The sequence below is a fragment of the Prionailurus bengalensis genome, chromosome B3 (assembly GCF_016509475.1).
Source record: "Prionailurus bengalensis isolate Pbe53 chromosome B3, Fcat_Pben_1.1_paternal_pri, whole genome shotgun sequence".
NCBI classification, from domain to species: Eukaryota; Metazoa; Chordata; class Mammalia; order Carnivora; family Felidae; genus Prionailurus; species Prionailurus bengalensis.
Window position 1 is genome coordinate 37,464,195 of NC_057355.1, and position 15,435 is coordinate 37,479,629.

A 15,435-nucleotide genomic window follows, 5' to 3' on the forward strand; every position below is an offset into this window, starting at 1 on the left:
TTTTAACCTAAGTATTAACTACTATAAACTTCCCTCTTCCTGCTGCTTTTGCTGCATCCCATAAGTTTTGGTATATTTTGTTTTCATTCTCATCTGTCTCCTGATTATTTGTGACTTCTTCTTTGACACGTTGGTTGTTTAAGAGTGTGTTGTTTAATTTCCATCTATTTGTGGATTTTCATGTTTTCCTTCTGCTACTGATTTCTAGTTTCATCCCATTGTGGTCAGAGAAGATACTTTGTATGACTTAAACTTGTTAAGGCTTGTTTTGTGCTCTAACACGTGATCTACCTTGAAGAATGTTCCAACTGCACTTAAGAAGATTATGTAATCTACTGTTGTTGGACCTACTTTGTAAGGTCCAATTGGTCTATAATGTTTAAGTCCTCTGCCTCCTTAGTGACTTTCTGGCTGGTTATTTTACTTATAACTGAAAGTGGGGTATCAAGTTTTCTGCTATTATTGTGTTGCTTTCTAGTTTTCCCTTTAGCTCTGTCAGCAATTACATCATGTATTTGGGAAATCATTTTAATAATAATATAAAAAGGCTGGAGTCAAAACAATTTGCCTAAGAAAGACTAGATATAATAAGGAATAAAAAGGTAGAGGGATATATGCCAAATGATAGGATTTGGTGGGTTTTATTAACTCCACTGTATTTCTGTAATTTTACAAAAGCTTAATAATGAAGATGGGTTCCCTTAGCAATAATTATAAGGCAAAAAAGTTTTTTAAGAGCTACATCAAATATAGTATTTTAAATGAATTCAAGAGCTAATGACTTTTTCATCTTGTGTTTGAGATTTTATAAATTATAAAAGACTAAGATGTAGGACAAATAACATTTAATTTGTTTCAATTCTTTGTTTATTTAAGAATACAATAACTTCATCTTTGTCTTAGATTAGTCGGATTTCAATATTCAAAGCTTTCAATATCAAGTCTGCCTGAACAATCCAGGCAAATCAGGAAACAGCTGTGTCCTCTTAGTCTTCACACTTTCTCCCTAATTTAGGTATGATTAATTTGATTAATTATAAAAAGGTAATTAAAATGTCAAAGTAATTTACTCCTAGTTTTTCACATATTTTTGTATGAAAACCACATTCAATTACCACTCCTACAACTGGTGGGCCTAACATCAAACTAGTTAAGCAATAAAGCTTTTTGAAAAAATGTTCGCTTATTTATTTTGAGAGAGAAAGAGAGTGCACAAGTGGAGGAAGATCAGAGAGAGAGAGGGAGGGAGGAAGAGAGAGAGAGAGAAAGAGAGAATCCCAGGCAGGCTCCATGCTATCAGCGCAGAGCCCAACATGGGTCTCAATCTCATGAATCATGAGATCATGACCTGAGCCGAAATCAAGAGTTGGACATTTAACCAACTGAACCACCCAGGTGCCCGCAAGAAATAAATCTTATCACATCTTTGGGGGAAATTTTTTCACTACAAGTTTAATCATCCTGGTATGCTTTGGGCCTTATTTATATTCATTTTGTACAAATGATTTTGACCTCATTTTCTAGTTTAAAAATATTTCTGTTTTTTCATGCATAATCAATTCAGTTATTCAGGCTAAATAGAACAGTTTTTAATTGGTGGATTCTTACAACGTAGACACTGTTGGCAAAATGGTTAAACTTAATGTGTGAGTAAGTCATGGCTAGATTTCTATTCGAAAGGATATTATTTTTAAAAATGTAATTTTAGGAGTGCCTGGATGGTTCAGTCAGTTAAGCATCTGACTCAATTTCGGCTCTGGTCATGATCTCACTGTGAGTTCGGAGCCCCACGTCAGGTTGCTAACAGTGCACAGTCTGCTTGGGATTCTCTCTCTCCCTCTCTCTCTGCTTCTTATCTGCTTGTTCACTCACTCTCTCAAAATAAATTAAAACAAACATTAAAAAATGCAATTTTAATAAATACACTAAGATAATACATATTCCTTATTTGAACACTTTACACTTGAGTCTGAGAGACAATCATGAGTCACAAGCAATATTTAAATATATCTTACTAAGAGTAGAAAATTTTTTTAGACTTAATAATTTGGTTAGATTCCAAATCCTATGACTAAATAATAATGTCTTTCTACTTTTCAGAAACTGTGACAAAGGTGGGCATATTTCAAAAGTAAAACATAATACTGCAAATACCAGGAATACTTCATGAAAGGAGAAAAATGTATGTTGAATCTTCTGAAAGGCAAATATTAGTTAACACTTACTGGACATAGTAGAGAAACCCTTAGGCTGGTTGTAGCTATTTCACTGTCTGGATCCGCAGTCAATTTCTCTTTAACTGACATTCATTGAAGAGAAAACAAACAAACAGAACATGTTGATTAAAGATACATCAGTGACGCAACATTAGAAAAAGAATAAGGAACTTAAAATGAGGAAGCTTAAAAAAAATGAACTCAAAAATAATCCGTTCAATTATTTCCAATTAATTGAATGGAAAGATAAAAACAATTACATGGTTTATAACTTCTTCTCATCCATGGAACAAAAACTGCATTGCATTAACATAAAGGAAATCTGTATAGTAAACTGACATATTCACCTGATGGCAGAATCTTTTCCTTTTATAATTCTAAGAAACTGGATAAAGTTGTTCTTTCTTTTAAATTATGACCAATATTATAAGAAATTAATCAATAGTGTAGATAATAGAATTATCAACATTTATAAATTTTTCCAAAGCTCAGATTATAATTAATACATCTTATACACTATATTAATTATTCTATTTTTCATTATTAAATTTTTCTATTTTTCTATTAATTCTACTTTCAAATTATAAAAAAGCTCAATTTCTTTTCTTCCACATAATTATTTGAGTTTTATACTTATTTATCCATAAACTAATTATGCTAATATTTTAGGCAAGTCAATTCTCCTCTCCTTATTTGCTTCTAGCAAATAAGAACTCACACACTAGATAATCTCTGGGTCTCTTCAGTTCAAACTTCCTGAGGTTCTTAAGAGATAGGGCACTAGTAATAATGGCTATTCTGCCACTTTCTGTCAGTCTTAAAGGAGTGTAAAGGACCTTTATACTTCTCGCCTGGAATCCTGAGACACGTATTTACTTCTGAAAACTTCAATTTGGAACTTTAATTAAATTTCAACACTGAGTTGAGACTGGAAATGCCTAAATGGTAGTACTCCAATAATTTTAGACATTGTTCCACAATGACTCTGAAGTCTGTATGTGTAAGGGGAGGCCCAAGTGGGAGTGGTTGTGTACATAGTCAATTCCAGAAGTTCAGAGCTGTGGCACAACTAAGTGTGACTAGAAAGTTAACATATAGTAGAATTAAGAAAATGGGGAGCAGAAAAGTACTCAGATAAGGAAGAATGATTTCAGAGTAGATGTCTATTGTGCTGATAACCATTTATGAGAATGAAGAGTCCCGCCTTTATTAAACATGGTGATCTTTACAATCTGGTTTTTTTTTTTTTGAGATGGTCTACATTTTAGATAGTCTATCTATCTCCATAAATTAGTGAATCTCAACTATGATGCACATTAGAACTACCTATAGAGTTCTGTAACTTATAATTGCTCACTGAGTCAGAATGGGGAAGAGGGACACCAACTGGTTGTTTTTTAAAAGCTCCAGATGTGATTCTGATGCCAAGCTTAAAGGTCATTTCATTTAGTCTGGAAATTCCAAGTGTCTGAAATATATATAACTCATAGTCTGCATCCCACACCTGAAAAGGCATAAAATCCCCGGGTTTTAGTTTGGGAAATATAGTTATCATATCACTTATGCTATATATCATATGCCAATTATGGAAACTATACCTGTACCGTTATAGACCCAATCTTAGTCAATCCTTTCTTATAAAGATACATTTAACAAACAGTATCTTTTTAAAAGTAACATAAACATGTAAATAGAATTGTAATGTGATTACTGACCATTCCGCATACCTGCAGCACCCTATCACCACCCTACAAACAGCAATGAGAACAATATGGACTTGATCTATTTAAACTTTCACTGAAATGAAGCAGTAACACAGACCATAATATCAACCTTATGCAAAACAGAGTTCAGTGTTTAGTACTTCCCAAAGAAATTGAAACAGGCGAGGCAACCTGAAGTAGTGGTTAAGAATACAAGATCTTAAAAAGAAAAGAAAAGAAAAGAAAAGAAAAGAAAAGAAAAGAAAAGAAAAGAAAAGAAAAGAAAAGAAAAGAAAAGAAAAGAAAAGAATACAGCCTAACTTAGAATTCAGACTTTAGTCCGGTCATTTAACATTTCTGTGCCTCAGTTGCATCAACTTGTAAATGGTAACAATAGCACTTTATAGCAATGGTCTAAGCATTAAATGAGTTAATACACACAAAATGCTTTAAAATAACCTAATATCAATCACCCTCAATAAATATTAGCTACTGCTACTCTTTTTAAAAATGTCATTTGTATTTTCACTTTCTCTAGGAGATGGCAGGGTTTTATGAAATTATTTTAGAATCAGCTTGTCAACTTCTATTAAAAAAAAAGCTTTGCTTTTGCCTTTGCCCTTATAGACTCAATCTTAGTCAATCCTTTCATGTAAAGATACTTTTCAAGATTCTACTAGGATCTTAATTGGACTGAATTTAATGTACAGGTCATTTTGAAGAGAACTGACATCTTTACAATAACAATACTGAATGTTCTGATCCATTAACATGTCATATCTCCCCATTATTCAGGTCTTATTTTAATTTTTCTCAGCATTGTTTCGAAGTTTTCAGAATACAAATATTTTGTGTGACATATTCCTAAGCATTTCATACTTCTAGATGTTACAGTAAACTCTTTGTTTTTTTAATTTCACTTTTCAGTTGTTCAGTGCTAACAGAAATACAACTGATTTATAAATTGTGTATTCTGCAACCTTGCTTAAATTAATATTAGCTCTAGTTGCTTTTTAATAGATTCTTTAAGTTGTTTTCTACACAATGAAGTCATCTTCAAATAAAGACAATAATTATTTATTCATTTCTAATCTGTTGCTTTATTGTGCTTTTTTTCTTGCTTTACTGTGCTAGCTAGGATCGCAAAAGCAATGCTGAACAAAAATATTAAGAGCTGATACTCTTCCCTTTTTCCCAATCATGGGGGTAAAGCATTCTAATTTCTCACCACTAACTATAATATTAGCTAAAGGCTTTTTGTAAATATCATTTGTTACACTGAGACAGCTCCCTTCTCTTCTATTTTGCTGAGAATTTTATCATGAATAGATACTGAATTTTGACCAATGTTTCTCTTGCATCAATGGAGATGATCATGTAATTTTTTCTTTTTGTTAAGTTTGCTGAGAAGGTGAATTATACTGACTGATTTTCACATATATTGTATGAACCTAATATTCCTGGAATAAACTCTATTTGGTTAATATAGATTGTCTTTTTAATTTTAGTTGAAGTGTAGTTGACATACTGTATCATAATCTTTTTACATATCGACTTAGAAATGACTTAGCCAACAATTCTGAAAACAAAGTTGGAAGACTATTTGACTTCAAGACTCACTAATCATGACTGTTGTATTGGCATAGGAACAGACATATAGGTCAAGGAAAAATAAGAGAGTCCAGAAACAGATTCTACATCTATGGTCAAATTGGGTTTTTGAAAGGTGATTAAATGCAGAAAAAGACAGCTTTTTTCAAAAATGTTGTTGGAACTGGGCATCTATATGGGGAAAATGAAGCTCTAACCTTACCTTGCATCATATACAAAAATTAATTTAAAAAAAGAATATTTGTGAGCTTAGGTTAGGCAAAGACTTCACAGTATGCAAAAAGCACAACTATTATATAAAAAGAAATGGGGAAAAGATCTGAACAGACATTGCATCAAAGAAGCTATAAGGACAGCAAATAAGCAGAAGGCATCATTAATCATTAGGAAAATGCAAACTAAAATCACAATGAGATACAACTACACACTGACCAAAACAGCTGAAACGCAAAGCAACCTGACAATACCAAGTGGTAGTGAAGATGGAGAAAAACTTGAAATTGCATACACTGTGGGTGGGAATGCAAAAATGGCATATGCATTTCATAAGAAACTGCCAGTCATATCATGTGACAGCAATCCGAGTCCTAATTACCCAAGAGAAATAAAAACATATGTCCACAAAAGTGGGATATCCATATGGAAAATGTAAACATTTTAGCAGCTTTATTTATGACAGCGCAAAACTAGAAACAACCTAAACGTCCATCAATTGATAAGTGGATAAACAAATGATGATTCAGGTAAATGGAATACTAAGTAATAAAGAGAAAAAAAACCCTACATGGATGAACCTCAGAAGCCATTATACTAAGTTAAAGAAGTCAGACATAAAAAGGTCCATGCTGCAGGCCTTGAGATACCTGACATTTTAGAAAAGACAAAATTACAGAGACAGAAATCACATCAATGGTTATAGGAACTAGGAATAAGGGGCTGAGATGAACTGCAAGGGGCCACAGGGGAACTTTCTGGGATGAAGGACGTTCTATATTTTGATTGTGGCAGTGGTTCATGATTGCATGCACCTGTAAAATTCATCAAACTGTACAATTCAAAAGGTGAATTTTTGCTTTTGTAAATTATACTTCAATTAAAAAAACCAAAAGAAAAAAGAGAGGCAGGAAAGAAAATCATGTTAAATTTAGTCACAGCAAGTAAGGAAAAATAAAATAAGCAAAGTCCTTATAATGTGAGGGCAAGGAAGTAAAAAATAAATACAGGTTACAATATTTTACCCTGCAACATCAAACAACATGGGGCAAGTCTTCTAGGAATTAAAGTTTTCCTGTGTCACTGTGAGTGCAGTGGTAACAGTATCTTATTATATGACCTATAATGAAGTTATAGTTAGCCACATTAAAATTAATCTTCTTAAAAATCTCTGTTGCCATGACCTATGAGAGTTAGCAACTAGTCGTCACACATGGCTACATTTGAGTTTAAATTAAATATAATTTAAAATTCAGTTCCTCAGTTGCACTGGTCACATTTCAGAACTCAACAGGCACATGTTGCTGGCAGCTAACCCATGGGGCAGGGCAGATGTACATTTCCATCATCACAGATTTTTCTATTTCTGTTGCTCTAGCTTTTTTTTTTTTTAATAAGTTCTATCATTCCTTAATATCAGACTGTTTTATAGTAATCCTTTTAGAACTTTAAGGTTGTAAACAACTGAATATATTAAATTCAATACTTTATTTAGGCAAGGAAACAGGCACAGAGACGAAATTTTTATTCTGGATTTCTTTAAATCAGTTTACCTCAACAAAAATCTGAGTGTCTACTATGTGCTAGGAACTGTGCATGAGGAATTCGAAGATAAATAAGATTAAATTCCTGCCCAGAGAAACTCAGAGTCTAGTTGAGAGCTGAGCTGCTCAGTGGGACCATCTCTAATGTGCTCTAAAAGAAATGTGTTCAGGAAGCTAGCTGAAAGTGAACTCATCTACTCCAGAGGTTCTGAGATGCCTCCTGGAAAAAGTGAAACACGAAGGATAACTGAAGTGAGGCAAAGAACAGGGAAGTTCGGAGGCACAGAGAACAATGCTGGCAGAAGTCGTGCAGAAAAGGTAAGAATCCAGTATTTTTGGAATATAAAGTACAAGAAGGGCGAATACAGAGGACACTGGGAAGGGTAAGGGTGAACAGAGAGGACACTGGGAAGCGGTAAGTGTAAACAGAGATGACACTAGGAAGGGTAAGGGTGAACACAGAGAACAGTGGAAAGCGGTAAGCAGGTGCCACGACATGAAAAGTTGCACTTGTCATGCTAACAAAGTTAGAGTTTTTACTCTACCGATGTTATAAAGCCATGGATTGCAAGGGAATGTAAGATTAGGTCTGTACTAATCACTTAGGTCACTACCAGGAGAGAGATAGGAAGAGGGACCAAGAAAGAAGAGGGATAGATTACTTAAGAATAGATTTTTAAAATAAAGGCAGAATATGAGAGCTTAAATGATGGCAGTGACAGTAGGGAGAGAGAGAAGACAGATTTGGAAAGTATTTAGGCTGGAAGTTTGATAGGATTCAGGGAGTTCAGTTTTAAATACTTGAATTTGGGGGGGCGCCTGGGTGGCTTAGGTGGTGAAGCATCTGACTTCGGCTCGGGTCATGATCTCGTGGTCCCTGAGTTTAGAGTCTGGAGCCTGCTTCAGATTCTGTGTCTCCCCCTCTCTCTGCCCCTCCCCTGCTCATGCGCTGTCTCTCTCTCTCTCTCTCTCTCAAAAATAAACATTAAAAAAATTTTAAATACTTGAATTTGAGGACCCAAAAGAATGTTTCTGTGAAGGTGGTTAGCTAACTATGCATATCTATATATGAAACTCAGGGGAAGGTCCCAGATGAGATATGTGCTAATTTAAACCACAAGATCAGATGTGATTATATTCAGATAAAGTATGCAGAAAAGTGGGCCAAGGATGACACCCCAGGGAAATGCTTCTCTTAAGCAGGATGCTTCTCTTAAGAGAATCTACTGAAGGTAAGTGATTGAGAAGAAACAGAAGAGAATTTCACGGATAAAGTGGTTGGTATGAAATGTAGCAAAAATATCTACGATGAAAGCTGAAAAAATAAACTTTAAATGTGGCAATCAGACTGTCACTTGTGACATCTGCAAGAGAAGTTTCAATGGAATGATAGGAGGTTAAAGGGCACACTGGGTTGCAGTGAGGAGGGAGACAGATCAAGTGTAGGCTATTCTTTGAAAAAAGTAGGAGGACACAACAGGAAGAAGACAGAACTCTATCTAGATAGAGAATAGCTTGTTTTTATATTTTTTAAACGATGAAAAAGACCTGACAAAGAAGGCTGACAGGAAGAGCTAATAGAGAGGGGTGAACCAAAGTACAGGACAGAGAACAGATAAATGAGGGAACGAGGTCTCACAATACTGCTTCTGGGCATCTGCACCCAGATGTCTTGCAGACATCTCAAATACCAGTGTAAGCACGCACTCTGATCCCTCCAATCTTCTCCACATTGTTTCCCATTTCAGTAAAGGGCACTACCATGTAATCAGTTTAAGAAGCCTAGAATTCCTCCTTGACTTCTTTTTATTCCCTCCCCACATGTAATCCGTCACCATTGCTACCCTTCAACACTTCTCAAACCATCAATTTCTTTTTTTGTTAATTTTTTTAATGTTTATTATTTGAGAGAGAGAGAGAGACAGAGAGAGACAGAGACAGAGACAGAGACAGAGACAGAGAGACAGACAGACAGCAATCAGGGGAAGGGCAGAGAGAGAGAGAGAGGGAGACACAGAATTGGAAGCAGGCTGCAGGCTCTGAACTGCCAGCAAAGAGCGTGACGCGGGGCTTGAACCCACAGACCACAAGATCATGACCTGAGCTGAAGTCGGCCGCTTAACCGACTGAACCACCCAGGCGCCCCTCAAACTGTCAATTTCTATGCCCATTGTCAATACCTATGCTCAAGACACCATCACCTCTTACCTGGACAACAGGTTCCTAACTGGCCTCACCACATCAGTCCAGCCCCTCCTCAGCTCAGTCTTCAGAACAATCTTTTTTTTTTTTTTTTAATGTTTAGTTATTTTTGAGAGAGAGAGAGAGAGAGAGAGAGAGAGAGAGAACATGTGTGTGTATGTGTATGTGAGAGAGAGAGAGAGAATGGGGGGGACGGGTGGGGACAGAGGATCCAAAGCATGCTCTGCACTGACAGCAGCGAGCCTGATGCGGGGCTCGAACTCACGAACCGCGAGGATCATGACCTGAGCCAAAGTCAGACGCTCAAAACCAACTGAGCCACTCAGGTGCCCCCAAGAGCAATCTTTTTATTGCCCAAATCTGATCATGTCACTCTGCTTAAAAATCTTTTAAGGGTTTTCTATCCTCGACACCTTTATGTCATCTGTATGAATTCACCCCATGGCTATCTCTCTGGCCACTGTCCTCCTTGGTTCTCTCTTCTCCAGCTCCACTGGCCTTGTCTCTTAGCATATTCCCCTCTCTTCTTGGGCTTAACTCCGCCTCATCCTCATAATCTTGTCTTTAAACATCACAGCACCAGAGAGGGCTATGTTCTGTTGTTACCTCCAGAGCTCCCTGTCTTTCTTCTTTAAGGCACATGTCACAACTGTAATTCATTAATGACTTGTTCAATCATTTAATTCTGTCTTTCCCACCAGACTACAAACTTCTAAGGGATGCAGAGACAGTGTGTGTCTTGTTTAATGCTATATTCTCCTGTGCCTGGAACACTGTAGACTCTTAATATAATTTCTTGAATGAGAAGAATAAATGAATGTCAGATTACCTTTGAGCAGAAAAAGGGACATTTACTCCTGAGACTGAAGAGAATAAGTAAGGGTAGTTACAAATGTAGATAAGCTGAAGAGCAGTTATGGTGGCACTAGATTAAGGAAGCAATGGGCAGTTGAGAGAATTAACACCTTGTAGTGCCAATTTTCTTGCAATGGCAGTGTGCTAATAAGAGAGGGGGAATAGTGTTTGTGTAAAGTGTGACCAAGGTTTAAAATGACTGCTGCAGGGAAGAGGGAGAGAATAGGAACGTGGTAAGAAATAAGTAAAGGGCTGTCTTTGTGATTGAGGGGACAACTCTACACAAAGGTGGAAACCACAAGGCAAAAATCTACTAAATCAAACGAACCAGAGTAGATTTCTCTGTGAAAAGTCTCAATATTGTGGAGTTTATTCTTTCAAGAACGTAATAGTGCCTGATTTGATGAATACAACTTTGCCAGCAGAATTTACTGATAAGATTAAGAATGACTTACAGTGAATATATTTTTAGGTAATTTGATTCTTCAAAAATATCTAAGAAATCTGTCAACATTTTCTTCTGTCAAATTGTTTTATACAATCTTTTAATTACACAATTAATTTGTTGGGAAAGTTACTTCTTTATAGATAGCGTAAAGGCAAACAATCTGTTCCTTAGACAATTACAACAAATGCCTTACTGGTAGGATCCAAATTAATGTTTTATTGGTTCTCCAGGCCAGTAAGTAAGATAAGAAAAAACTGCCACAAAAACCCTACCCCATCTGCAACTACTCTCCACTCCTGGCATTGTATCAGAGATGGAATAAATAGCCTCTGAAATAGGAAGTTCTGATTATTTAACAGTGGCTAATAGTGGTTCCTTCCAGAAAATAAAGTAATTCTAGACTCACCTTCCCACTCCCCCCGCAGACGGTGCTACAAATACAAGTGGAGAAGAGCTAACAGCCGGAACAAAAAACAGCTTGCCTTACTGCTGCTATGACTACCACCACCACCACCACCACCACTATTATTCAATAGAACAGCCTCATCTGCCTTATTTGTTGGTATTACTTTTTCCACACAAGCTCACATAATTCCACAGCACTGACTACATGAGATTCTAGCACTATGTGGCAGACACGGAGAGTCTCAGTAGAATGACCAGAAATGGACTTCAACAAATGTGAAAAAGAAAAGTTCTTCTCCTTCAAAGCAGATGTCTGTCCCTTTTTTCTCTGTCTCTGCCAACTGGTGCTTCCTCTCCCGTAGACCCCGAACCACTGCTGTCATTCTAGATCTCTACTGTCTTTTGAGGCATGTCTACAGAGGCATTAGCCAAAATCATGCTCCTCTTGACTCAGGATTACTTGCATTTAAAAAAAAGGATCCTTTTAATGCAGAAAAATCCTTCGATGAACTATTATTGAGGGTATAATGCTATTCACAGGTAGTGAGATCTTTTACTCTGGCACAGAAACAGGTTAGAAATAAAGATAAAAGCTATGCCACAAAGGAAAGTGAGGGGAAAGCCGGCCTTACTACCTTATTAGTTCTTTCCACTAGCGTGTGTGTGCCTAATTACAAATCTGAGAGTGGGTTTCATTAACCAACTCGCATCAAGAATCCTTCAAGAATAGCTATCTAACCCCTGCCTATAAAGTTTTGTTCCCTAAGTGTCCAGCTCCATCCCTGAATCCATCCACGAAGAATCTTTCTCTCACAAAGAAAAGCATAAAAGAACTAAGCTCACCTCTTGGGAAAGGCTGCCAACCTCTGGCCTTAACCCTCAAAAACCGAGGCCAGAACAGTCAATCTGCAGACCTTACTACATCTCAAATTCAACACGACAAAATGAACCATCTAGTTATTTGTAACTATAAACCCAGACTTTGAAGGAGCTTTAGAAATCATGTGGCAACAACCTCTTGTTACAGATGAGGAACATGAGACTCAGACTAGAGTGACTTGTCCAAGGTCACATACTTGACTAATGGAACCTATTTCATTATTGTTTTTACCATCCCACAGACTCTCTTTTTACTTTATTAATGCAAGGGTACAGTCCTCACATATCCCCGCACATTTTTCCTGGATAAGCCTTAAATATAAAATAATTCTCATGAAATACACACCAAAATTTCCTTCCCGTCTCCTAGAATCCCTTAAACATTTATTTTATGCAATTTTAGTAAAATAATCTTCCGTATTCATTTACTGGCTTTCCAAAGTTCATTTTAAGATCAGTAAAATGCAGATTATAAAATATAGGTCATAATAAAGATATTAAAAGATATTACAGATAAAATATAGGTCATAATAAAGATATTAAAACTATTTTTAAGTCTTGATTTACTTTGCTCAGAAAACAAGTTTTCAGTGTTTTGAATCTTCTATGACAATCTCTAGTGAAAAAGAAATTTCTTTTGTTGAAAATTTATTGAGTAGAAAGCACACTACTCTAACCTTTACCAAAATAGTTCAGCTACATAAATGAAATAAGTTTATTATACGTACTTAAAGCTCTAGAATGATCCGGATTCCTTATTCCCTTTGCTCGTAACCTCTGAAGAAGAACTGTTGAGGACAACTGTTTTACAAGATATACTGCCATGGAATAGTTCTGGAAAAAAAAAAAAAAAAAAGATGTAGAAAACAAACAACATATGTAAGTAAATAGTACATCTATTTTAATCTCACAACGATAGGGAAAGAAAACTAACACTTCTTAAAACACCTACTGTGTGGCCAGACACTATCTTAGGTGTTTTTATGAACAGTAATTAATTTAGTCCTAACCAAAAAGCCGCTGAGGTGGTCATAAACCTATTTTTATGGACGAGGAAGTGAAGTGTAGAAAAGTAAAAGAATTTTGCAACTTTCAAGCAACAAAGCCAAGTCTGTCATGCTTCCATATTACCTGACTACCTACGCTTGAAGCTAATCGATTTGTGGCACCTATATTAAAAACAAAAAACAAAAAACACTATTAAAATTAAATCTAAACCAAGGCCAATAAGATGTCAAAGTCACTATAAACCACATTTGGTAGGTAACAGATATATTTAAATAATAGTACCTATTAAAAAATTACAAATTAGCTTGGCTTCCTAATCTATACCACTGCATCTCTCTTTATGTCTCTAACTAGTTGTGAAAAGACCCTATGTGAGCCATTATCACAAACAGAGGGAATATTAAAGATTCTCAAAGAGAAGCTGCTGGTTTGGCAGATGAATAGATGAATATCCATTACCAGCAGAGGACCGGTAGAGGAGATGGCAGCAGGAGAAGGTAACCAAGAAAATAGTTCATCATAAGCCAAGGCAGAGTGAACGGTACATGACTGGATAAGAGGAAGAAAAGAGAGCTGAGGCTTATTAAGGGTAGGAGAGAGATCTAAATGAGAAGGCCCACTTTCCATTTTGTGTCGGGATCAAGAGGAAGATCAAGAGGTTTGGAGAGAAGCAAAAGGAAAAATACTTACTGCCGCCTTCTAGCTTACAGCTACATACACTTTCTGAAGCACTCTTAACATATACTATCTACTTCATTTAAACCTCACAGAAGGCCTATATAAAAGACAAGAATAAGTATTTTTCTAAGTAAAGGATTCATGGAATGGAGGCACAAAAAGATATGTCATCTGCTCATGATCATGCATCCGTTTGGTGACAGAGCTGGCACTAGAAACCAGGAAGAAAGAGTTGGGATATCAGGACAACGGACTTAATGGCCAAGGCTAGTGTAGTTCTCTACCATTCCTACTTTTGCGCACCTTGTTTCCTTTGACTCTCCTAACCTAGCACAACGTATATTCCAACTTTCAGACTTTTATAAATGCATTCCTCTCTTTTAACAAGAGAAAATATCCCATGTATCCTCTGGTAGGTCAAATTTTCATTTGGCGTTCAGAAACCTATCACATGTTACATATTTTCTGGGGGGGGGGGGGGATGAAGGGTCGAAGAAGCTAATTTACAAGTAATCTTAAAACCTGCCTAATTTTTAGAGCATACGTATTAATCTAATGTAAAACTGAAAGGCTTCTTCTGGGGGAAAAAAACCCTTATTCACCTTTATTATTTATTTGATTAATATGACAGAAACTAGAGAAATGCTAATTAACACTGTGAAATTATGTACTGACAGCTTGAGTCTTCAGTACTAGAAATTACCCTCAGGCTTTATATAATTTTTTAAGGGGAGATCAAGTAGAAACCACAACTACAAGTTTAGTGAAAAGGTATGCTCATTCTAGTTGAAACATGTAACAAATTAAAAAAAGGAGAAGGAAAAAGAATGTGAGGCATTTATTAACAAATGCCACTTGTACTGATAATACAGAATTTAATTCTATAGCACTTGAAAGAGATTCAGCAGCAAAAAATCCCCCAAACTTTACAGTGGTATAATATCTCCTTCAGGTAAATGATAATACATTGTTTCTGCTAACCCTTCAATTACTACTTACCTCCCAACTACTCATATATATTGCATTACACTGATGTTTTTGTCAAGTGCCTTCTCAAAAGTCTTCAAAATTGTGTATCAAGTTCACAGGACATTTTCTCCATAATTAAGATATAATCTACTCATTAAGTGCCCTTTACACCAGTATCTAAATAACTTTTCTCTAAACAAAGAGAGTTTAATAAATGCTAAATACAGTGATTACCCTGACAGGATAAAAAGTTACAATACAGTTCACTTATTTCCTTCCAGCACTGTGCTAGCTCTTCTGTTTCAAAAAATACTGTCTTTTTAAAATTGAGATATAGGGGTGCCTGGGTGGCTCAGTCAGTTAAGTGTCCAACTCTTGATTTTGGTTCAGGTCATGATCTCACAGTTTCTGAGTTCGAGCCCCGCATCAGGCTCTGCGCTGACAGTGTGGAGCCTGCTTGGGATTCTCTCTCCCTCTCTCTCTGCCCCTCCCCTGCTCTCTCAAAAAATAAAATAAAATAGGGGCGCCTGGGTGGCGCAGTCGGTTAAGCGTCCGACTTCAGCCAGGTCACGATCTCGCGGTCCGTGAGTTCGAGCCCCGCGTCGGGCTCTGGGCTGATGGCTCGGAGCCTGGAGCCTGTTTCCGATTCTGTGTCTCCCTCTCTCTCTGCCCCTCCCCCGTTCATGCTCTGTCTCTCTCTGTCC

General features: G+C 36.4%; 1 protein-coding gene across 6 annotated transcripts in view; it reads right to left on the bottom strand.

Moving 5' to 3' along the window:
• PIAS1 (protein inhibitor of activated STAT 1) overlaps positions 1-15,435 on the bottom strand; it is a 125,966-nt gene that overhangs the window by 21,346 nt on the left and 89,185 nt on the right. For all 6 annotated transcript variants that reach the window (XM_043554061.1, XM_043554059.1, XM_043554063.1 and 3 more), the window contains exons 7-8: positions 12,805-12,910; positions 2,226-2,299 (exon numbers count right to left, since the gene is read on the bottom strand). In XM_043554061.1, coding sequence (XP_043409996.1) covers positions 2,226-2,299; positions 12,805-12,910 — 180 coding nt within the window. The remainder of the gene's footprint in view (positions 1-2,225; positions 2,300-12,804; positions 12,911-15,435) is intronic.